The 26737-nt window shown below is 39.7% G+C and overlaps 1 protein-coding gene across 3 annotated transcripts in view; it reads left to right on the forward strand.

Moving 5' to 3' along the window:
- Positions 1-1454: 1454 nt before the first annotated feature.
- Positions 1455-26737, forward strand: part of LOC138196605 (seizure protein 6 homolog) — a 104930-nt gene continuing 79647 nt past the window's right edge. For 2 of the 3 annotated variants that reach the window (XM_069146819.1, XM_069146817.1), the window contains exon 1: positions 1455-1826. In XM_069146819.1, coding sequence (XP_069002920.1) covers positions 1742-1826 — 85 coding nt within the window. In that variant the 5' untranslated portion in view covers positions 1455-1741. The remainder of the gene's footprint in view (positions 1827-26737) is intronic. The other variant, XM_069146818.1, reaches the window with a different exon arrangement.

Raw genomic sequence — 26737 nt, forward strand, 5'->3', positions numbered from 1 at the left:
ACCTCACTAAATATTTGATTGGAGTATAAATTCAGCAAACACTAGACATTTTTGGGATGATAAATAACTCTTTTATTTAGAGCGAATAAGATGTCCACATACTTGCAGATATGGCACAAGTATGTTCTGGGATTATACCATAACCTGTTTACAAAAATGGACAGTCCCCTGGTTGAAAATGCCTTAAAGTGCAATACCACTGAGGGCCACTAGGTCTGGCTCCACAAAACCTCTGCCTCCAACAGACTCCTATTCAAATGCATCAACTTTTCTGATGAAGTCAATACATTTTTTTCCACCAATTATTATTATGCCATTAGCTACTTAACTCCTTCTGAAACTAATACCATTAATAATTATGTCTCAATGAGAGGTATGTTTGGGGGCGTGTGTGGTTTGATTGGCAGGCCCGGGTGAGGTTGTAAGTGATTCTACAGGAATTTGTGCTTATGCTAATTAATATCAACAGATATTTCGCTGCTAGGAGTGGCACTAACATTAGTTTACTGGTCGCGGCCTGCACTGGTAGGGAAATATTCGACTTTTGAAGTTCGGCTGTGTTGTTCTCGGACTCCATTCGTGTTTCTTTGTCAGTTTTTAGAGCCACGGTAACATTATTTTAATGTTAACGTAACGTTATTTAAAGTAGCCTCCGACAGAGAAAAAAACAGGCGAGGATGACTACACGTGACTATCACATAGTGCCCCCTGGGTAATGCAGTTTTATTTAGGGCCATTATGAATCCCCCAGATGACCTGATATGGAGAGGGCAGAAAAAAAAAGCACAGGCAGCTTGAGAAAAGTGCATGTGCAAAATAATAAATCACAGTACACCAAAGACTAGAATGCAGAAGTGCCTGTGCTGATTGCACATGTACATGCCTTTCACTCACCCTGAAAGCTTATGACTCTATATGGCAGTACACTGGGTGTGCTGATAAATCCCTCGCTTATCAGTGTCTTGATTGAAAAAACACACAGATTTTAAACTGTATGCTCCTCCACGTGGAATGCTTTACCAGGAGTTTTGAACTGAAAAGCTCTCATTTCTTTTGAGGTTTTTATAATATTATACTATAGGCCGCAATTAACCCATGCGAATTGTGTGCCCTGTATATGAAGGATTGCAGTGTATGTATTATTATGTATTCTCACTGAGACAGCCAGTTTAAATAAAGCTTGAATGAAGAAAAAAGACAACATGCAGTTTGTTTTATCGTATACAAGCCTCTACAGTAGGACTAGACTGGTGTGCCTACAAATGTCCCTTTTTTGTTTTGATCTTTTTTTACCCTGATTGTAACTGTCATGTTTAATAAAAATAGCTTATTGCCTCGTCAGAAAATGTCTATAAAAGTAACAAGAGAGGACAGTGCTGTGACTCCTCCAACTAAGTTTGAAGGAAGCTGTTCCACCAGCAGACGCTAGGAGCTGTCCGCGGTGCTGAAGCCTCGGCTGCCTTTTCTCTCCATGTGCCGACAGCTCACACAGCCAGGAATCCGCTTACGGAGCGTCCAAATTAAAGAGGGACCTCCGCATTTGACTTGATTGTTGTCGACGGTCTTCACTCTGAGAATTACTGAGGAAGTCCAAGCGCAACCCGTGCGCCTTTGTTTATATTTGGCAGGCGTTAGAAATCCTCGCTTTTGCTTGTTTTCCCCCTCCGCTGGAAGTATTCTTTTTTAACACAAGGACGTGCTCTGTAGCTTTACGCGAAGAGCGACCTAGACTTTAGTAGACATGTGTGTGAGACAAGACTGCCAATTGAAGACCCTCCTGACGATTCTGGTTCTCGCTGCCGCCGTGGCCGACATACATGGGCAAGGTAAGAACTTGGGTCCTGCACGTACTTTGTGGAGAATATTCCTTCTGTCCAAACTATACGCTGCGAAGGTAGAGCTCAGTGCTGTGGGATGGTGATGACATACTGCTCACGATTTTCAGATCCACACGTGGGATTAACACACATCACAGGATGATTCATTATTTTTGTCATGAATAAAATGTGATGATCAAAATGTGTTCAATATCTGGAGAAAATCAACAAAATTGCTCGTCTAAAAGTTGTAGACTTTTAGACTCCTTAATCAACTCCACACATTCCAAATGATTTACTACAACTGAAGGGACAACCCAAATAATAATTCAAAACAACCAGCAAATAAACTAAAGTCGGTACCTAAGTGGCTCCATAGTGCGCGTAGAGTACGGTCAATTAGAAAGTTACAGAGCCATCATTTGGCCACGGGTTTAAATGTTTTAACAATCAGTTACATAACTGTTTACTGTCGATCCCAATTTACAGAACAGCTTTAGATTGCTCTAACTACACATACACACACACGCGCGCGCACTCGCGCATTTGGGGACAGACATGGCGTGAAAACAATTCCCGAGGAAAAGATAATTTAATAAGGCATTCGTAAACTAAACATTATTTTGATGCAGTCAACCCGATGTGATACATTTTCCAGCGGGGAGTTTAGACGTTTAGTTATTTATTGAAACCCGGAGTAAACAGACAGGAAGCGACTTGTTTGGGCACAGAGGTCTGTGTGACAGACGGTGCTCGGTAATAAGACTCTAATCCTCGGGAATTGCTGAAGATTATTGACCAAGCTGTTTGACACAGTTGAGTGCTTGTGGAGAGCGGCAACGGATTCATGCACAGTGGCCTTGTCCTAATTATTTCTCTAGTGTGCGTCTGCCCTGTCTCCATCATTATGCTTTCTGTTTGACTATCTGTTTCAGTTTGTCTACACACCGTTTGGCTGACAGCCCTTTTGTGGAGGCGATGTGTATCTCTTTGTTAAGTCATTAAACTACTACTAGACAGGAGTCACCTTCGAAGTACTGCCCAGTACGTAGGAAATGAGAAGTAGTTCATAAATAAGGTTTACATTTTTTTTTTTATGAACAAAAACATATTTAAATGTCTTTGTCTAAGCAGGATTTATGATGACTATAGTAAAAAAAAAATAGGATTTTGCAGCTTGCAGACAGTTTTTTCTGTGAACACAACACACTCATTTTCACTTAACACAAGTAACATATAATAAAAACAAAGTTCTTTATCATTAAGTCAAATGGACGGCAGTGAACGGAATGCTTCTCTGCATCCTCTTTTCATTAAACCTTTTATGAAAGGCATCTGTTTCTTGTTGGAAATGAACATATTTATGAGGGAACACTGATTACTAAACAATGTAATAACAGGGAAAATGAATTCATATTGCCTGGGCTGCCTCAGTCATTACAGCCCATCGAAAAACCGAGTCGCAATTCTGCACCTAGTGCCTGAAACAATATTTTACACCATCAACAAAACATCAACTGATCGACTGTCATGTGGAGGAAAAGGTGCTGCATCATTACAGTATAGCATTTTAGAGCCATGCACAAGTAAAGTAGACATCCAGTTATTTGTGGTGTACCGTAACACACTCAGAAGATATTAATATTGTTTAAAATGAACTTGTTGTGGTAAACACACACTTAGCAGTGGAACACATTGCTGAGAAGATGTGTGAATTTTTGAGTGTTTTCAGAGTCACAATTGCACATACCCCAAGAACACACCTGCCCTGTTCACTTACTGCCTGAAACTCTGGGGAGAGAGAAAAATGCACCGTGCATTATTTTTAGAGCAAAATAAAATCTAACAGCCTCCGTTAGTGAATTCTCCGCTGTTGCTTACCCAGCAAACCTTCACACTGTAGCAAACTCTCCAAGGTGGGGCATTTCAATTTTTAATTCTTAGAGGTTTGGTGGTTTCTCATTGTCAGAAGGTTTGAATGCGCTCTTGTTCACAGGAGGGATTGAGGTTATAGTTTGAAAGAGGTCTTAATCGCTTATTTGTGGTATTACTCGGGTGTTGTGAACTTGCTTCAGTTGTTACCAAGCAGGGGATAAAGCAGAACAGCCATCCATCTACTTCACTGTCAAATTTTGGGAACTGTGCCATTATTTTTACCATGTGCACGGTGTGCGTTTACAACATACAGTGTAAAGAGAAAAATAATTTTCAATCATAAATTACATTTATTACTTATGAGCCTAATAAATTAATTGCTAAACAACAGATTATTCCTTAAGTGCTGGGTTATTATCCAGTCAATTTGCATTGCTTCTTTCGCTTTCTATTTGCAATGCAAGATCAGACTCTGGTTGTTATTTGGGATTTATTCTCCTTGAACACTAATTCCAAATGGCTTTTAATGTATTGTTGCATGTCTGAACTATAAGGACAATGTGAGAATTTCTTCAAAACAATACCACAGAGATCATATGTGCTGTCACTATGGTAACCATGGTTGTTTATTCCCATGAATGTAAAACCTTCCCTTAGTGTGAATGTATATCCTGAGTAAAAACAGAGTACCGCACCGACTGTCTTAATTCATGGTATTGTTTCGGCTTCTAACTTTTCGTGCTCACAATGCAAGTCAGTCAGTCAGTCAGTCCTGCAAATTAAAAAAAAAGTGCACGGAAATGGAAGACTTTTAACAAGTTACAATAATAATTTTAATGAACTATTTCCCTTATTTTAGACTGCATTAGCTATTACTTTCATTTCCATAAAAAAGTTTTAATTAACAGCAAAACATTCAAATGACAAAAGGAAAAGTACCCTCTCTTTAAATTTATTGGGATTGACCAAAGTATACAAATAAAGTTACTTTGCAAAAATAATTGCTGGAGCCTTCTGTCACTTACATTTTTTTTTCACATTAACATTAGGTAATTTGGGAAGAGACAGACGGAGGATCATTAAAATTCTGATCACAACCTCTCTGTTATTTATGTGCACCTTTTACAGCATAAACAATGAGAAAATAATGTACCCAAATGTGTTCATGATGCAGTTCCATTTAGTTTGTACTCAAGCCTTCACTTATGTTTCGTGGGAGTGACAATGTGACTCAGCGGTTCTGAGCGGAGTTTGCATGGTTTCCCGTTGGTTTCCTTCATGTCAAACACACACAAGTCAAACGTTTGTGACTCAATGGAAATTATTGATTAAATAATGATTTAACTTCTTTGTCATTTGTTTCCTGGTATGGAATTGGTTTTACGGTTTTACGGTTTATGGTTAGATAAAAAAAAAAAAAATGCATTGATTAATATTACATATAATTAAAACAGCACTAATATATGTAAATCTGCTTTCATGAACTGGCGCGGTGTGTGTGTGTAGTTTGATAAATGCACAGACACAGTGTTTGGATGTGATTACCAAATAGCAACAAGTCCTTCATACTCAGTGCCAAACGCCACAGGCCTTTAATTATGTAAGTACGGATCACTACTGATAAACTTGGAGAGAACGCGAAGGCAGCTGCTTGAACTCGTCCTCAGTGACATAAATCTAATTTACAGTCTAATATAAACCATGTTATGTCAATAAACTGTCAGCACCTTTGTGGTACTGGCTGACGTTTAATCCTGTGTCGGAATTGTTGAAGGAACTTGCACAGTACACATTCCATACAAGAAACTCACATGTAGAAACCTCCCTGACAACTTTAAAAAGTCAGTTTATTTAATTAATTTTTACTTTTTTTCCCTATTGTTACAAAGTAATTACTAACTCATTCCTTATTGGGCTGATTTATATGGTAAATATTCTCAAAATGAATGTCTAATCTTGACAGATATTTATTAGTGCATTCATTCGGTGTGGAGAAATTACTTGAAGTTTGACACAATTCAGGCGAGCCTATTATTTTAATGCACTCGCATTATCCTCTGCCTGTTCACAATGATGTGTAGCGATCTAGGAGTTGGAGAAAGGGATGTTTTATGTTTCTTAAAGTTCATTCAAATCAATTGTTATCTCCTCCTGGTGGACTGAGCGCTCCCCCATGCCACTGTTGGTTTCAAGGATGTGTATTTGTTGATTCTGTAAATCTCTGTTGTTTCAGAGCATGCTATTTTTCATCATATCTCCAATTGGATAAGACAGCAAAACAGTGATGATATCGAACAAATGTAATTTATTATTTTGAGATATTAAATAGTGAAAAACAATGTTATCATCAAGTTTACATGGAGACAAACATTTCTTGCCCTATTGAAGTTTTTTGTATGTGAACCTTAAATAAAAAGCTCTTGATTTGAGGTTGATATTTGAAGAGTGGCATATTAAAACTGCACGACTGTTAAATATTCAGTAACCAAACTCATAGAAAAGGATCAAGCACATCTCCATGGGTTGGCTTTTGTACTGACACCTGTTACCACTACAGTGGTTTGAAGCAGCTTTCATTTCCAACAGGTATTTTGTGTGTACTCATTCAGCTCAGTCTCCCTGTTTGTCTCACTAATGCTACAGGTTACAGAGATAGCTTTCTGTATTCCATCACCGGGTGCTGTTCATATTTTCAAATGTTCATGAAATTTGCCAGAATCATGGGGACAAGACGGTATAATTCTGCCTGAGGGTAGATTGCTGCTTTGAGCGGCATGCTGGAAAAAATTGGAACATCCTATAATTTCAGGGGAGGTAACGGAAATCACTCAACACCTGTTTGTTGGATTGCCAGTTAGTAACTTCATCAAGGGCCATTCAGCATCTGTGTGCTGTCATAATTAGTTTAACTTTCCCAAGGCCTGTCAATGGTAAATGAGAGTCATTATGCCAGAATGCCCCTCTTCAAGGCTTAGCGCCTGCCTGCCTCAGCCCCTCTCTGTGCCTGTCTCGGTCTCTTTCACTGCCTCCTAGGTGGAGCTCACAGCTTGGCTGAATGCGACTCATTTTCAACTCTTCATGTGCAAATGCCTTTCTCGCTCCGTGAGAATGTTCTATGCATCCTAATTTGACTCATTGCCTCATATTTTCTTCCTCAAAAGTGTATTTGTCAAAGGAAGAAAGCTATTTTTGCAAGGCGACCCTTTTTATTCCAGATTTCATCGCTGTTTTGCTTGGATTGCTTCTCTAACAGCTGGTTTTACCCAATAAAAAAGAAAATGTGGTGTTCTCACTAAATCAGCTAAATACTGAAGAAGACTACAGCGTAATCTTAAAATTCAGATGTGAACAATGTAAAAATGATTGAACACGTTTTCAAATTTTCCCCATATTTTTTGTTGTGTTTAAAACAAACATGTTGTATGAATAATAAAATAACCAGTTTATGCTGTTTCCTGTATTTAAATTAACATAATGTCTGTGCGTGTTTTCAAATCTGCATCTTTGAACCTATACATGTATCTATCCATTTCAATAAAATAATACCAAAATGGAAATCATAACCCCCCAAAATATGTACACAGAAATTAATTTTAGCACTGGCTACTAGGCTATTAAGGAATTAAGCAACTGAACTGAAACTAGTACAGTATAAGCACTGAGCAAAATCCCTTCTTAATTCCTGTATGATTAAATTACTTTTTTCACATTGACAAACAAGATAATACAGCCACAATATTTAATGATTTCAATGTGTTTTAGGTAATATGATTTGTTCTTTGTATATTTACTTTTGGGGGTATTTAGCTACACTCTTATTCCAGGTAAATTAGTCTTATCTTTCTCCTAAAATTTAAAAATATGTACAAAACCAGATAGTTCACAGAGAAGTTACTTGCTTTTTTCCTGATAATATTTCACATTCTGCTTGTTTAATCAGTTTGACAGTTTGGATGGACCTGAAATGGCTTCCTGCGTTTAGATAATTATGTGAGAGGTTCCTCTAGCAACCTGTGTTTTGTCTCGACACATTCATCTCTACAGAGATTTAAAGTAGCAGGTTTACAATGAAATTGTCAACACGTATCCTCAGCAAAAAAGAAAGAAATTTCAGGAGCAGGCACTCGGAGACACTCCGCTTGTGAAATCTCCCTCTCAAAGTGGAGGATTGGGACAGGGAGGGCAAAAGACTCAGAAACTGTGCCTGTCTAATTAAAGGGGAGGGAGCACATTTAATTTGTATCAAGTGAAGAGCACCCTTGTAGCAAAACTCTAAATGAAGAGATGTCTACCACTTTGACAAGGCACTACATCGGAGGCTTACTTTTGTACCTGTTTTGCCTTTGGCCTTATCGATCCCACCAGTCGTCCAACGGAGAAAAAAAAAAGTCAGCAGCGTTTGCCTCCCCCCAGGCCCAGCCTCCTTTCGGCACCTTCTACGCTCTGCCTGGCCGTGTACACACCTCCCTAATCAGGACTGGCGTGTTTTGCGGCTGCAGTGGGGATGGCTCTCTGAAACGATTAGGCCTGGGGACAGCTCCAGCTCTCTTCCCCTCTCCTCCACGCCAGATCCCATCTAGAAAGCATTTCATCTGTGGCAGTGGAAAGGCTTATGTAGGGTCGGAGAGTGCTGTGGAAAGCAGCAGGTAATAGGCTGTGTAATGTGTTTGGGGGAGTAGTTTTAGTATTCACAGTTAGTGCTGACCTCTGGCAGGCGGAGCCACCCCCACAGTAATTTCCTCTGAAAAGATGTAATTGAATTCATCAGGATGAGTAAACATATTATAAGTAACAGAGAAAGATAACAATGTTGTGGATAGATCAAGGAAGGGGATAGTAGCTCCAGGACTAATTGAAAATAGTCAAAGACAAACACGAGCAGAGAAAGTGTGCAGGTCACTGAGGAAAGTTATTGAATTCATAATCAACCCGTCATTATGCAAAAGCATGTAATACACCTATCAGTCCACTAGAGGATACGGAGACAGTATGAAGTAATGGCTAGACATGAAAAGTAAGGTGCCTTTGGTTTAGGCACCAAAACCACATGGTTAGGTTCAGGAGAAGATCATGGTTTGGGTTAAAATAAGTAACAAGTTATTTAACGTAGGTTGTGAAGTTAAATACATTACAATGGGGAGGAAACTTACGCTACTTAAAATAAACCTATGATAACTTTTGCTTTATCAGGGATTCGAACACCTTCACATGACCTCCTTTTTTTGACTCTGGTCATACATGCGTGTACTTTTCACACCTAGTTGAGGCAAAACGTGACCCTGACACGGTATCCTCTAGTGGACTAACAGATGTATTACATTATTTGCGCGATACCGGGCTATCATAGCTGAAGTGTATATGCTTTTCCTTTCACATTTTTTTTTTAACTTTAATTCAACCTCTACATTTATGATGAGTTTGTGATAGGCAGTACTTGTACTCAAAGTCATACGAACATTTTTGCAGGGGTAATACCGATTCTCAGGTGAAGTCACTGACTAAAATTAAGTGAAGTATCGCGGGCTCGCATCCGTTTCCAAGCATTGTTTGAAGCCGGTGTCTTTAGCCCAGACAAAACAGACACAGAATAGAGGGCCGTGATGTGACAGTAAGCCTCGTTCTCAGCTGCTGTGAGCTATATTGAAGTCATGTCCCAAAGGACCTTGTGTATAATTTAGAGGTTCTAACATCGACCGCCATCTTCAAAATATCGAACATTGTCAGTCCAAGCAACTGTTGGGTGGTCAGGCAATAGTCTGTCAGTTATAAGGCAGTCGTCTGCCGCCGCTTCTCTCAGTGATGGAAAGCCAGCTCATTGTGGCCGTTCTCATCTGTCAGAGCAGTGAGCAGCCTGCAGAAAGAATACTCGCCCTTAAGAATGGATTACTTAGCAGGGAGCAGCCACAACTCTGTTAGACTACACCATTGATTGCTGGACTATAGGTTTGAGTGGTAAAAGCTGGTCTGTGCATTTTTGACATTTCTTTCAGATGATGTGTGAAATAGATGGTAAAGTAACTTTTAGTGGTTTCCTGCAACTGGAGGAAGAGCTATGTTCACCAAACAATACCTTTGATGGGAACATAATCTACAGTACTGCTGAATATCTGTTTGTGTTTCAGCTTGCAAAACAAACAAAGCGACATCTGAAATACTTCAAACACTGTCCATACAAAATTCCATGGCAATACTGAGTATTCATGTTCACCAGAGGATATGATCTGCTAACTTCTGCAAAACCCAGAATTTTCCTTCTGGCGCCATGTGGTTGACATGTTTTAGTGAAATGTTGTATCAGATGGACTACTATTAAATCATGACAGATGTGTATGGTGCCCAGAGGATGAATCTTATTGATTTTCTTTAGTGACGCCATGGGGTTGACAGTTATTGTTGTAAATAAAATGTCTTGACAGTTATAAGGTGGATTACCATTAAATTTGGTACAAACTTTAACAACTTCATCCCCTAACTCTAGCACTATCACCAGGTCAAAATTTTTCCTCCAATTGCAGCGAGCTGGAATTGAGTGATTTGTTTAATCTTTCATTTATTTATTTTTCTGAATGTGCCTTTAAAAACACCAAATAATATTAGTTGGTGTCACCAGTGTTAAAAAAAGTTCAATGTTTTTAATATTAAGATATATGTCCATGCCCGACTCAAGAGTTCAATGAATTCAACCTTTTTGGTGTGAACCCCAACAGGTTTGTGAAGAAACTCAGTGTTTAATTGAATTATAGCATTCATAGTATGGCAGATTTCTTCACACAAATGGCCTATATTAAGATGTAAATATCTTCCATTTAGCTGCACATTCTAATTTTTACTTTTAAAACTTTGGTTATTTCTGTGCAGACATAATGAACTCATTAAAGAGGTGTGTTTGGTTGCCTTCTAGTCGTTTCTGACTGATATACTGAAGCCTGTAAGCCCATGCTTTCATGAAATACGATATGCACAATTTAGATTATTTAAATAGAATATTGCTCAAGCATCAGACTTTTGTAATATCTGTAATGTTTTCCAGCAAATGATGTCTTACTTCACAATCATTTATTTATAACTTGAATTTATTGTAAGGTTCTATGACTTCCTTCGAGTTCAACATATTGAAATACAGATTTTTTTTTTTTTATTATTGTGCCCTCTCTTTGAAAACATTTTTTCTGTTATAGTATTCATTTGTTTGAAGTCTCCTCCAATGAAAATCACATTTCTAACCTTGTTTTTATATATATATCTGCAACAATACATATGAGCAAAATAAGCAGTCAACATTGTGGCTGGGCATTTTTGTTTTGTACTGTAGTGACAGTCTCAAAAACACAGATTCAGACAGCCAGAGTTTCATACGTCACATGCCTAAGAAACGAATCCAGTCAACTGCTGCAGCTTGTGGGTGGGGGTTTCTACATCATAGAGCTGCCAGCGTGAGCTGTAGGCGAGCGGCTGGGGGTTTGGGTGAAGATAGAGATGGGGACAATCTGTATATTCATGGTTCTGAACACACTGAATAAAGACAAAAGTTTTGAGTTACATCTAAGCCACTTCATGGCATTGGGGGATTTCTTTCTTGGAAAAACCCCAAATATGTAATTTTGATGAATGGAGATGAGTTTTTAGAGATTTAATTAATGCCAGGAGAGGGACTTTAATAGTTTATAGCTTCCTTTGTAGTTTTTGTTATGGATGTGAGTGTGAATGTATCATTACTGTTGCATTACATTTAAAAATCCTCACTTGACCTCGAGAACAGTTTTTAAAAGCAGCTCAGCAGCTTGCTTAACACTGGTGACACCTGAAAGCATATATTCAGTGCATGAAGCCTGGCTGTGTAAACTTTGCAGGATTAAATCTATACTATAAAGGCAAACAGAAAAAAGGAAATTTGCAGTGGGGGATAATCCTTGCAAAGACTGGACAAGGACTTTTACACAGTATATACATGGAAAAACACTAGTACTAAGAGGTGGTGTTAGAGACTTTTTGTCAGACAGTGATTAATTTACTCTGATCAAAACAGTGTTATCAATCCAGCAATGCCTGTAGAATTCAGTCAGTCAGTGTCAGTGTTTTGACCCCTTATCATTCAACGGTCTGAGCACGGGCTGAGTAAAATTCTGCCGGCTCTGACTATACATCATTTGCAAACAAAAAGACACCAGCACCACAGCAACAAAAGCAGCCATAGCTCCTTCCTCTGGAATAACAGTTTGGATAGACACTATAGTTTATTTTCTCCTTTCCTATCTTCTGTAGGGGAACTTACTTCTTGAATCACGAAGAGCATAAGCATAGCGCATACTATTTACTCCCCAAGAGTCCAATAAGCAAAGTGATTCCAAACTTTTACAATTTCTAATAATTAAAAGAAGAGTTGACTGCAGTAATAGTCTGATCCTTCATGATAGAGTGCTTACTAATCTTTTGGCTACTGAAAAATGAAAAAAAAACAAAAACATAAATATGACTTATACACATGAGTCTAGAATTTAAGTTAAATATTCCACATGTAGTGGTTCTGAATGCTTATGCGAGCCTCTTGACCTGCATAATAAAGCATTATTACACTCCTCTTCATACATGATTCAGAATTAATGATGTAAGTATATGTAGGCTCAGGCCTGGAGGCTGAAATCACTCGGCTGCTTTGTGGAATCAGAACTGCATCTTGCAGACATTAGGCAGAGACTGAGGTAGAGAGCTTGATATGACAGAAACCTTTACTGTAAACATGGAAGGAGGAAGAAGTCATAACAAACACTACAATTCACAGGCAGTCAACGGGTAACAGCAGGAATCAAGCATGCAAGCAGACACCTGGACTAAAAAACATATGAGGGAAGGTTGGTGCTAGATTGGATTAGCCAGAAGGAAGCACATTTTAAACTCTTTGCTGCGGTGATTGGTTGTTTCACTGACAATCAAATGGTCCATCACCATATCCCAAGTTTGAATCATACTGTTTATTGAAATGGACAAAGTCTTCAAGTCTGAAAAGTGAAGCCTGTGTGGAAGTATGTTAAACTGCAATACCACTGAGGGCCACTAGGGGCTGGCCCCAAAGAACCCCCATTTCAAAAAACGTCTTCTCTCATGGAATAAAAAGTCAATATTTTTTCCCTAAGTGATTATGATGTCATTCGTAAAACTCACTTCTTCTGATCAGTGTTTTATCTGGGGGTCTTTCAGAACAGTACGTTTGGTATGTCTGGTTTGTTTGACACACCTTGGTTTTTGGTTTGGGTGGGCAGGCAAGGTGTCCTCGGGTTGTCAGTCAGAACCACCCCTCGTTTCTCCTCAGCTCGTCCAAATATGGTCACTACTCTCTCCAAAAAATAAAATATGGCGACAGCAAAATAACAAACTTGAGGTTATAAAACAGCAGTTCACAAACCAATTGGTGACATCACGGTGGGATGCCACTTGTTCAGTGTAAAACGTCAAGGGACACAGTGAGGACACCTGGTGGACAGGTGAGGAATTACCTTTTTTAACTGAGGACATTTTGACATGTTACAGTAGAAAATGCACACATGTAAATAATACAATTATTGATGCCTGAATTCCATTTAATTCTGGCTCACAAGAACACTAGAATAGAACAGAGCCATTGTTAACGTTAGCTGTAGCACCAGAACTTTTGTGTCGTGTTAACAGACGGTGGCCAATCACATTACAAATTATTAGAACTTCAACAAACAAGGTATATTTTAATCTGAAACTATCTTCAATCTTACAATCCATCTCGGTGAGTTTATTATTGCCTTACAGTCATCCTAAAAGAAAATGAATAGATACCCAACTTTAATCCAGCTGGAGTGAAGTGGGTCAGTGTGTTTATTGCATCAGGGCAAGCTGTAGCAGGCCAATTCAATATATACAATACCTCGATGTCTGAGGATACATACTCGAGAGCAGAATCTGCAAAGGGAAACAAACCAGATCCTCCCAGCTATTCGGCAACAATAGCTATTGTGCTGTGTTGCCTATAAACCAGCAGTTACAAAGAATCCTTATATCTAGGAATATTGGACAACACACAGATAGCGCATGTGTCTGCCCTTAATAGTCTTTTATATTGTAAACATTACTGACTTTAAATCTGAACATAACCAAACACAACTCCTCAGATTTATCCTTTCTCGAAGATGAGCTCTGAGGTTACCCTTTGTTTTCTTTTTTTCCCCCACTATCAACATGAGTAGCATCATAAACACAAAATTCAATTTTGGACCCCAGATGTTTATCAGCAAGCATCCTTAGGAAAAGGAGAGAAAATATTCTGGGAAAGATCATCTGGGGGCATTTTTTTTTTGAGGCAAGTGTCCATTCTGCTACCAACCACTCGCACACATCTCAAGTCCCCCCCCCCCCCTTTTTTTTTGTCACTGTGTTTTGCATGAAATGCTCCACTGCATCCTGTGTTTTTCATCAGGACAAAAAGGAGCAACACTGAATTTACAATGTGTGAGGACATCTGCTGAAATAATGACTGGGTTAGACTCTTCAGTACACAGTGTCTGTCTCTTATTATCTCTGCACGTGAGGTGACACGGATTTTTTAGGGAATGGGTTATTTTCTAAACTGTTTCTCATTATTTTCCCAACACTGAATACAGAGAGATACTAAATAACATGTAGTACAGTATAAAAGATGCATATTTCACATGAAGAGGAGTAGAACAGCTTCAATAATCATAGCTGTGAGGGTGTATCCTGTGTTTTCACGGCAAGAATTGTGCCTAGGCTTGACTGAAGTAGCAGGTTATAAACAATTTGACAAGGAGGGTGCAAAACTGAGAGCAGAGTTACAGAGATGGAGGGGGGGAAAAGAGCAAAGTCGTGGGGAATCTTCTCTGTTCTCTTAGATAGAAAACATTCGATACAGGACACCATTTGGCCACTGTTTTCATTTAGAGTGCCTTAACAAAACCAGCAGAGCATACAGGGCCCAACATGGCTCAAAACCCCATCCCTGAAAATGTTCATATTTATCAGTGTTTTCATTCGGAGCATGTTAAGTGGTCCCAACCAGACAAGTGTCATGTTATTTCATGCCTAGGTGTACACAATAAGCAGGGCAGTTGCCGAATTACCTGTCAATGTCGGTGACCATTCCTGCTTGAAGGTGACATGTTTGCGTTTTGCTGAACTTATTATATGTCCCCGTCATCGTAGTTTCAATCGGCGAGTAAACAAATGTAGAGGGTCTGAAGGGTTTTAGCAAAGCTGGAAAAAAATCTCATCACAAAAGAGCATCACTTGGCTCCAGTGCAATTACCTTCTGTAAATGAAGCTCAGTCTGTCCTGTGAGTCGCTCGCCCTGTGTGCAGACGGTTTGCACATACACTGTGTCAACAGAGCAGCACGGGGCCCCTGCTTGCAAGGTGTGAGGCTGTTTACCTTTGTTGCTGTGTGGATTGATGAGGTGGCTGAGGCAGAGGCAGGGGCATGATGTGAATAGTTGGAGTATTACTGTGGAAAGAGGTGTTTCCCCTCGGAGGCGGCTAACTGAGTTTGACAAAGCTGTTTCTGCTGAGAGGCTGTGGGGACGCTTCCCTGGCCCAGCTCCAAGAGCTGTGGCTCTGCATGTGGATGCACATTTGAGGTAGTGATGAAAGGTGATGCGGAGACAAGAGGGAGGAAGCAGCTCCCAGTAAAACGGTTTAAGTATTCTAAGTTGGCCTATTGTGGATGTTTTACAAGCATGGAGGGGATACAATTTTTTTTTTATAAAACTTTGGCAAATGTGCGAGAGTAACGTCTGTGATATTTTCCTCATGTATCACTTCATCTGAGCTGGAATTATAATCTTAGACAAGAATTTGGGATTTTTCCAAAATACTGCCAAAACATTTGAAAAAAAAAATTCTATAGAAAAATTATGCAACAAATAACTTGAATGTAAACCTGCACTGTATTTAATCTAAATAGCATACCCAAATTCCTTGTGTGAATATGTTACTCTCCATTGGGGATTGTTTACAGTTGTTGCATCCTAATGGGCGCAGACTTTGGGTTTATTGGAGTATTGGAGCAACCTTTAACCAATCAGCATTGACCACTATGTGACGTATGTTTCGTGCCGCAACTCACTGAGTTGTAAACCCTCCCCCAACGTGAGCAGAGTGCTCACATTCTCCATTGTTGGAACTACATTTCCAAGTGAATATTTGACATCATTGCACTAAGCCACCCTCACTAGTGGCTGTCTCACGCTTTAGATTGGCTGAGCAAACCTTTATGCGAAAAGGGTTTCCAGACTATAATCACAGCAAACACTGAAGCTGATTTCTACTTTCCTTCTTTGGCTGCGATAGCTTCTGTCTTCTCTCATCTGCCTTTTTTGTGTCAGTTTATTGATGTATTCTGCTTTTGGTGTTTTGGGATTGCCTATTTGGATAAAGCCATCCCTGTGGCTTTCATAGGGGACAAACCACGATGTGATTCTCGCACAGCTCTGACTGCCAAGGAAATTGGATTAAACTTCTGCTGTGATTTTGCAGTCATTTTTATTCTGCAGCCTTTCCTTTCATTGTCTGTATGTAAACTGTCAGTCTCAGTATCCCTTGCCATTTGTGAGGGTGCTGTGCTGTGCCCCCCCCCCCATCCATGTTTTAACCTTTGAAACTCCAACAAAGTTAACTACGGGACTTGTCCGTATTTACCGCAGTCAGCTGTAAATGAAAGCTCCGATAAGAGAAAAGGTTTCGAGCCAGCTGGATTTGTCGCCCTATAAACCAATGGGATTTGCTAGTGCACATTTCATTTCACAGCACAATCCGGTCTGTCCAAACTGATTATGAAGGCAAATATGCAGATAAATTTGGAGGCACAAGTTCAAACACATTTGAAGGTTTACAAATGTTTTTGTTTTTTTTCCCTCACTTATTTGCATTTACATGTCACTACTTGTAAAAAGGGGCAAGTTTACGTGGATTACATGGTTACACTGGATTCTGAAACAAATCAAACTGATTGTTTCAGTGTGTCTGTGGCTAGAAAATAAAGCATGTAACAATCATCATGGCTAGAAGCAAAATACAATTTGATGTATTGTAGGTAATAAACATTATGATAATATTTTTTTTTAAATGCATTTTTATATGGAACTAAACTTGTTGTCACAATCTTATTACAAGAAAAATAACTTCACCAGAAAAATTACTTTATCTCAGAGAAAAATGCCCTGTTAGGGTTTTCTGCTGCTTGTTGAAGGTTATAAATGGCTTCATTTTGAATTTGTTGCTAGTCCAATACAAGCTGGTTTATTACACTGAGTCACAAGTCAATAAATACAAGTGCTGTAATTTATTACCTGATTGGTGAGAGAATATTTGATGTATCTGGTGTTATACTTTAATCTTTGTTTTTTCTTGTATTTATTAATTTTTGGGCAAAAAGTAAGCCATTAAAGAGAACTACATCAATATATGGCAACAGTAAAAGGATGCCTGTTTTTCTCTGTTTTCAATGATGTAGTTTCCCTACATGGTGACGTAAAACAGCAAAAACATCTGTCTTTATGTGAAAATATTGAACATTTCTCAGAAAAATACACTCTCTGTATAACCTCCAGACAACATTGTAGACATTCCCCTCTCATGAACACATTAACACCAAAAACAATCCATCCCTCGCTTTTGTTCCAGCTTGCTTTGAAGCCTCAAAAACAAAAATATATTGACCAAGAGACACACTGGCAGACGAAGTACATAGGTGTCATATTCACCCTTTTCATTGACTCATGAATAGATCCTCAGAATAGAAGTGTTTTAATAGATCCTCAGGGAAAAAGATCATGTTGTTTCCATGGTAATATGAGTGAGGATTGCTCGCTTGCAGAGAGTAATCCCATGAAGAAACTTTACTTTAAATAAGGCGAATACAGACGACGGGCAAAACAGTGGGGAGCCCACAGTCCTTCAATTAAAACATCTCACCAAGGCTGAAAAATAAATGAGTAGAGTAATAATAATAACAATAATAAAGGATAAGAAGTCGGCAGTGATTGCTGAAATGGTGTGGCATAAGGGGTTGCAACAAAAAAAGAGTCAATGCAGGAGCACAACAGACAGCTCTACCATTACGCAAATGGATGTGGAAAGGCACTTCAGTATGTTTGCTCTTTGTCTCAGGCCGTATGAGGATTTAGAGAGCTTGAAGACAAACAGCTCCTTGATCTGAAAGCTCAGAATCACGGAGAAGATACATCAAAGCCCGCTGCAGCTCTCAAAGATGCTTCCGTTAGAGTCGGGAAGATTGAGCGAAAAGACGGGAAGATAAAGGGGGGGAGAATGGAGAGCAAAGTTTGCGCATGTGTGCCTGTGTACTCGGTGTGTGTAATTAGGGTGTTTTTTTTTCCTGGTAAATGTGTTGGGTGGTGAGATGGATAGAACTGAGAGGAGCCACAGAAGAAAATCCTTCTTTGTGGGTCTCTCATCCCCTCGGTCACACAAGCGCCACGGCCCCTTCAGACACTCGGAGACAACACAGAGCCTGCTAAACGATGTGCGGCAGTTAGGACTTTGAAAATGCTGCAGCTGCTTTTTAAAATCATCTGAGGGTTTGTGTAATGACTTTATTTGTCGCTCACAATGTGGCAGTTAAGTTACACACACTCACATTAAAGTTTAAAAGTTTAAATCTGAAGACATTTCTAGCTGCATCAGCTAAACCAATAGAAAAGTTGCAAATCATATTTTTGCAGCGGAGCCCAATTTTTTAGTGCTGAAAAAAAGAAAAATATTTGGCACGTTAAGTTTCTATTCAATAAAGCATTTAGACCTTGCAGGTTCTTGGTTGTGTTCCGTGTTCAGTTAATGATTAAGCAGAAAGCTGTCCTTCTGGCCTTTATTTGAAACACTTCCTGTGAGAGAAGCTTCTTAAATTAATTATGTTTGCCTAATGAATAATTAAGCCTGGGGAAAGATAATTTGGTGTTATGCAGTGAGCCAGGCCATTGTGCATGTAGAGGAACTGGTGCTCTGTGTGCCTGGCTGATTTCACATTGGGAGTGTGAAATGAGAATTAGCAAACAGTTTTCCTCCCGTTTCATCCTTAACCATGACTAAAACATCAGTGCTGATTATGTCTTGACAAATGTCAATACTGCACGCCTGTTTGTCAACTGTACCGGAGACATTGTTCATGAGGTTCCGTTATTGTGGTTTTGAATTGGACACCGTTATTGATTCACAGTTTGAGTGAAAGCAGATAAGCGGCATGGTGCCAAGATGTACTGGCACATAAGTTGAAGTATGGTTTTTAATGACAGCAGACATTAAGGAACATTAATTGCGTCTTTTCTGTGGTGGTGAGACACAGATGAGGGAGATTAAGCCATAAGAGAAGACATTTAATTATCTAAGTCATGCCAATTGTTACAGCTGAATAATACATGGGAGCCATGGGTGCAGGGTTTTAAAAGGATATCATGCAACCCTATAAGCCAGTATGGATTGTAATTAGTCTTCTCTCAAAACTTGTTTTTTTTAACATTAAACAATCCCATTTATTTATATACATATATAATAGGTTTACTGTAGAAAATTACATTCCATTTTTAATCCACTTGAAGAAGTCATTAGATATTTCTCACTCATTTCTTTTGGCAAACTCAAACTGTAAATTTCTGCCAAGATTATAATTATTTTCTTCCTGTAATCTAATGTTTTTATAATGTATTTCTAAGTGACATTACATATTTTATATATTGTTGTAAAATCAAGCACAAAATGGAGATTGAAGTGTGTTTTGGTATTTTTCTTAGTAATATACACACACCGAGCTTAGATACGATGTAACAAGGCAAACACTACTGACAGTTTCAATTTTGCTGCCCCCAGTGATTTATAGGCTATGAGAACACAGACAAACAGACACACACACACAGACAGACACACACACACACACACACACACACACTTTCTATCTCCTTGTCTCCTTCCCTCCCCGGTTATAAAGACTTGCCAAGAAATCATTGGCTCAACCGAGAAAGGGCAAATCCTCTTCAGCCAATTTAAATTCTCCTGAGCACATGGTGCCGACTATTCCAAACTAATTAATAGACATGTCATGAATAAAAACACTTTGATTATGAAAAGAGGTTGCCCTCTGCCTCCTTTTAGGCTTGTCATTAGTGTGAGGACACGTGGTGAATAGCTGGAGTGTTGGTACCAGCAGCCAAAGACAGCCGCAGATGCCCTCTCTAGATTACATTTTTTTTGCTCTATGTTTTATTCAGGGGTGACTGCGTGGACCCCGCACCACAGTCTGTGATTAGCTCTACCTGTACCAACAGGAGAGCCGGGGCCCGGCACGACCAGGAGGGCAGGGCTTGTTCAAAAGGGCGGGACACAAAGACATGTGACCCCGGAGCCCTCTCTCACACAGATGCACTTCATCACCCACTACCCTCCTGCTCTCTCAGTCAAAGTGACAAACAACGCAGATCCTCCTGTTCTGTAGCAACACCGTAACTCGCACCTGCTTAGTTTTATTTACAGGGCTGCCCTACACTGGGAGGATGTGGCACAGGAACACAGATAGTGTGTCAGTTGTTTTTAGGAAACGGGAAGCAGAAATTTGTTTGAAGATCAGATCATTTTGAGTATTTAGCTGCTTTACATATATATTTTTGCACAAACACAATCTGATTTTTCTTCTTTTGGTGTGGAAACAGATTGACTGTATGCACCTAGAAAGTTTGGTTTTATTTATAAAAAGACTCTGAAATTATAGGTTGTGTTAATGATACATTCATTAACAACATTAATGTTATAGGTTATACTGACTCAGCAATCTTATTGAATTAGATACCTACCATTTACAAATACATATAAATAATTTGCCAATGATTGAAGCTCAGACTGGATGACAATCATAATATAAGTTCTATCAGATTTGTCACTTGCAATAATATATATATTTGTAAATATCCTTTGACTTTAAAAATATTTTAACAAAGTTTATCATTTTATAAAAATTACCCATTGTTAAATTTATAGTAAAACCTATTTTTTTGTATTATATAATGGTAGTATCTGAGGCACAGTAGACCATGCTTTGCTGGGATATTAGTTGCCAGAAGGGAAACACATCACACATGCCTATGCAGAGCCAAGAACAGCAAACATGCATGTTGAAACGGTTAGTGTTACACTCGGCTGCTTTATTGATCGCGCGGTACTGCAACATCTCAGAGATGTGCACGGTCTCCAAGCTGTTATAGATGACTCTGTGCCGCCTTGTGTTAGGCTGCAAAGAGGTTCTGGCTCTCAACATGTGGTCTTCAGCCCGGCTGACTCGTCCCAAAGGGGTACGGGACCCCTTGGAGGAGCCATCTGTATCTTGGACAAGGCTATCCATCATCCTCGCCGCAGCGCTCAATTTAGGTTGTTTTTTTTTGGCGGACAGCTCCAGGCAGCATTGGATAGCTTTACATGTACGTGTCAGTAATGAGAGCCCTTGAAACCTGCCTGGTGGCTCTCAAAGCCCGCCTCAAAGGCTGAAGGGAATCAATGAGTCGATCCCTGAGGCCGAATCCACACCCATCCTCCAGGGTTGTTCCAAATGTAGGTTTCTCCGCTGAACGTCTTACTGTTGAGACAACAACAGTAAATTAAGAGAAGAAACTGGCCTACATACCTCAGAAGTAGGGTACTGAATACACGACTCAAACAGGAAGTGACTCAGTGTCCAGGGTTCAAAGGTAGAATAACTCCCAAATTCGGTAGATTTCTCTGTTTGTTGATTTCTCATAAAAAACCTCCCATCAAGCCTCAGAATCTTTGACATTTATTAAATTGGATTACACGCTGCAGTGCAACCATGAAACAGAAAAGTTCCTTCTAAAAGTAAACCTGAAACTGTATGTATGATTTGCCTTGAGTGTACCAAATGGTCTACACATCAATTAGTGCCGTGGATATTTTGATCGTAAAGGAACTGTGCTTGGGGCGCCCCAGCATCATATTTATGGCACTAATGGTTGGTGTTGTTACCGTTATGGATTTCACAGGATGTTTGCATTTAGTTTACCAGGTATGTTGACTTGTAGCTCCCATACATTTACATCCGTAGAGCGAAAGTTGCAGGGAAAGGAAGATTATAGCTTGCAGTTCATGGAATTGTGTTTGCTCACGCTTGAGGGCTGCCTGCTGCCACCACAGGAAAAGTGCCTCTCATTAAGTTCTACCTCCCAGACTTTGCGGGTAACCTCCAGCCACAAGCCTGTTACTTTAAACTTTGGGATATCGCTGGCCCATTGCTTAGAAACAAATAAATATGCGTCAAAGAATCAGCGCTGCCTTTGATACAGTGCAGAAACAAGAAACCTTCCTCGGGGCCTCTAAAAACCCGATGTCAGAGTTAAGAGTTTTTATCTTTTACAGTCAACCCAGTTGTATTCGGTGTAGTGCTGATAATGTGCTGGTCCATGGCTGCCTGCGCCACTGTATCCTGTTGAAGGCTTGTATCAGACACACAGTGCCTCAATTCAAAGTCTGTCACTGGTGTATTTGTCTGTCCAGCAGGTTGAGCAAGCAGAATCCATTTTGTGCGAGTTAATTCAATCACCCTCAGCTGACTGCTGCATGCTGATGGTACACTCAAGAGGCCATGGGGGCTTTGGAGAGAGAAGATAGAAGAAGGATCCTCTTGGCAGGGGGGAAAAATGTCGTAGCCCACTGCCCTGGCCAGATGAGACTGTGTTACACACCAGCTTGGCAGCTCAAGACAAGATAGATGCAGCTTATCATATGTAAGCTCGGGGAACGAGGCCAGTGGGCATTCCCACATTTTGTGTTGTTGTACCGAGTCCACATCTCTACATTACAAATCTCATTCTTCATGGTGGCGTGCTGAGCTCTCGCGCAGTTGCTCAATAATCGCATAGACTGGTCAGCGCCACACATCTAAATCCTCCTCCTATTCAACACACGACTTGTTGGGGTGTTTTCTGAACCATATATAAAAGGTGTAAGCAGTGAACAGGAACAAGAGTGCCGTATGCTGAAGGCCTACAATGACAATCATCGAATCATCTTTCTATGCCCACGATCAGTCTATCTGTGTTGCAGGTAACTGCAGACACAAGTGAGTTTCCACGAAGGAAACTTATGCTATAAACTGTAAGATTAGTCGAGTAAGTAAAGCCTGGGACTTTTAAGACTTTAAAGCATGCAGGTGAATTGCATCAGCTTACTTTTTAACAAATTCTTCAAGTAACCTTACTTTGGAATCTGGGAGAAGATGACGCAAAGTAAATATAAACCTCTTAGCAGTCTTTGCATGAACATGAACATATCCATGTCCCTTCAGGCAGTAAATTGGAACAATAATATAAATTTAAAAGTAAATCATAAGATTAGGATTGAGCTAATATCTAGACATTAGTGCTGTGAATCAAGTCGTGTGGAAGTGTGGTTTTCTGCCTCCAGGTAAATCACAGTGCTTTCATTGTTCCACTTCGTTTTGCAAAAGCTACTTAGATCAGTCCAGTATCATGCCAAGTCCACAACAACATACTGTGTCTACTGTATCAATGTGACGCTTTGTCACACCTTGACATGAAAAAAAGCGTTTTTCGATTTAGACAACAACAACAAAAAAAACACGTGGTTAGGTTTATGAAAAAAAATTACATTGCTTTCTCACGGACTTAAACCTTGGTCTCCTAGAGCAACCTTACATATGAGCGTGTACTTTTCACGCTGGGGCGAGGCAAATCGTGACAGTGACACGGTATAGTCGCGTGGACTGATGGGTGTAGTGACTAGGCTGTACATAGACACATGATACAAATGAAGTACATTTGAGAAAAAATAAACCAGGGCTTTTTTTCTTCTTTTTTTTATCCGTATGACTGGAGAGTTAGAGGTTTGTACCATAGTGGTAAATACAGTAGGGTGGTTAACTACATGCGGAATGCTTTGAAACCAGTTTTATTGGATTTCTATCGCTGCATTTAGTTCACACGATTTGAGAGCTGATGTTTTGTTTCTATTCTTAGGCAAATAAGCCTCCAGAGGGCCCCTTGCTTTTATTTTGATCACACAAGAATATATCCTGATTTCTTCCCAGTAATGATCCCCATCCTCCCCAACTTTGAGATTGGTAGCAATACTCCCTGTAGACAAACAGCTATGCGTAGTCTCAGAAATTAAAAGGGAACATCTCAACAATATAGATCTACGCAAAGCATAATAATATCTTTAGAGCTCTGCTTCACTCCAACAGCTTTCCTTCAAAGAAAATTATTAGAAGTTATGTGCTCAGCTGTGATATTTCTGCCATATTTTATACCAACCCACGTAATTGCTCAACACATACCACTCGCTGCTGAGAGGTCCTTTAAGAAACTGAATGTCAATCCAAAGTCATCTGTCCTCTCGTTCTTCTTTCAAACTGGAATTTCAACCAATAATTTCCCACATCTGCTATAACAAATATTTTTAGGAGGTATATAGCTGGTACTGAATATATTCAAGATTGCTCTCACACTTAAAATCTTGTGGGAGTAAGTGTGTGTGCGTGTGTGTGAAGCTCGTTCAAAGCCATGTGTGTGAGCACTTGAGCATGTGGCTGAAGGATTGTCACTAATAACAGAAATTACATTTCTGTAGATAAACATATGGAGATTGCAGGCTGTGAAATTGACTTCAGGCTGTGAAATTAAAGGAATAAGGAAAAAAAACAAAAAACACCATCTGACACGACACTTCTGATTGTTCAGGGGCGTGGCCACCCCACCGTTCCTGCACGCAATTCAATTAGTGCTCTTGATCGTCTTCTTTAACAAGTCAGATGTGGTGTGACTTTGAGATTGAGTCGGTGTCTTCACCGCGTTGATGGCAGAGAGGTGTTTGATTTATTTGTTCATCAGGAACTCTCTGCAGACTCAGACCTCTCATCAATCCCCATTCATGCTCAATGAGCACAATCAACTGACGTCCCAGTTCACAGCAAAAAGGGAAATACGAAAGAAAATTGCCACACATCATAACCATTGATGAGGCAGTACCCTGCCTAAAATCTTTAACTAACCCACAGGATGGGAATCACAGCCAAACTGGATTAAATATAAAAATTGTTTGTCACGTGTGAGGGAGGAGAGCAGGCTCGCAAAATGCCAGGAGGATTAAGTGCAGATATGGCGTGGCAGCAATAGCATCCTAGAGTCGCTGTTTCTCAATAATAGAAATGTCAGGAAAGGGAAAGAAGAGGGGAGAGGAGGGGTGAGAGGGGGGATGTCCTTCCTGCAAGCCTTAAGAATCACAGCAAGTGTAGAATTCATTATTATTACTTCCCACTCACATCAGCTTTAAAATGGCATTAACCTTTGCTGCTGAGGAAATTCATACTTGTTAGAGTCAAATCCTGCTGAGACTTTTATTCAGGAACTTGGAACAAGCCTGCTTGATAATTAGTGGTCAGTGCAGTACTTTTTAACAAACAAATGTAATAATTCTTTTTCATTAAGCCTCAACAACTCCTCCTGTAGATAAACACTCATTTAATTTCACACAATGTAATAATCCAATCTGTTAAGAAGCAATTCCGTTTAGTGAAACAAACATTACAGCAACCTTGCCTCGTGGAGGAAGTGTTATTCATAACCATTTTCATGCTTTATTTTATAATGTTATATCTCTCCCTGAGCGATCACTTTGTCAGCATCAGTAATGCCTATAAATCCTACTGTGGAGGAGATTAGTCGGTGAGAAGTGCCTGCAGTAATTAAAATTCTGCTGGATGGCCAAGGGTTTCTCCTGCCGTCGTCTCCTCCAAACATCACTCGCTGCCTGTCTTCCTCACTCTCTTTGTCCTTTTGTACCTCTCAACAGTTTTAATCAGTTACACTACGTTTCAGGCCCGATAACGGTATTCTTTTCCGTACTTCATGCAGATGATAAGCAGGAAGAACAAAGGGGACTTTTGGGGAAATAAAGCCAGTGATTGCCAATGACAACCATGTACTTTAGCAGCTTTAAATCTTATCTCAGGGATCAGGGTTATGCCTGTGCACAGTATCATCTGGAAAGGAAAAAAAATATCAGTATTCTGCTGTTGTTGCCTATTCTGTATAGAAATCTATATCAGTTGTCTCAGTGACCGAGAAAGGCTGACGTGTGATAAAGGCCATGTAAGATATGTCTAAATTGACAGCACGAAGAGTTCCTATAAATAAAAGTCAACTTACTCAATGAATTGCCTTTAAATGTCTGGACCTATGGCAACTTTATAGCAGCCCAAATCTGCTCATAGAAGGTTTAGATATTATGATGTTGATGACTGTGCATGCAAGATAGCATTTAGTCATTCATTCCTTTATGTAGTCCAACTTTTGTTTTTCTTCTTATAATTGAGCCATGTGGCCTTCTGCTGTCTAGAAATGAGCTACCGCTAAAAAAACAACTGTTGTCTGGGACTGGCTGTCTTGCTAAATAAACATGTATTTTATGACACTACAGCCCACAGCTTCACAATTGCGCCGAAATGAAATGCCATTGTGCATCTCTCTGCAGCATCAGCAGTATGTAAAGTCAGTAGAAATTCTGCTGCCGACGTCTGACAAACAGCTCAATAATTCATAATTGTCACATCCAAACTGGATGCCTTCCATTTGGACGTCACCGTAGTGGAGTAACAAGAGATATTTACATGATCCATGGACCGTATCCATCAATCTACTATCATGGTCATATTGAGACATTTACTTTCTTTTAGTTACACACTCATATCTAAAGCGACAATGTTTTGTAACAGCTGCGTGTGTTTTTTTCCGCCGTGTCCTAAGAATGACAGCAGTCAAAGAAGTAACAGACATAAAAATACAGTAAAGCAGTTTCTTATCTAAATCTGTCAGAAGGCAATCCTGCCAACTCGGTGAAGCTAAGCAGTCTGCACTTTGAAAGATCTTTGATGACAGTAATCTGCCCTGTTTTGTAAGCTGTGCGACGGACCATTTTTTGAGACCGTATGAAACGGCGCCATCACTCCTGTCTGCTTTATTTATTCTTGCCCTGTTTTTGTCA

Source organism: Embiotoca jacksoni, unplaced genomic scaffold, assembly GCF_022577435.1.
Source record: "Embiotoca jacksoni isolate LCO1_2020_lvr unplaced genomic scaffold, fEmbJac1.0.p SCAF_13, whole genome shotgun sequence".
NCBI lineage: Eukaryota > Metazoa > Chordata > Actinopteri > Embiotocidae > Embiotoca > Embiotoca jacksoni.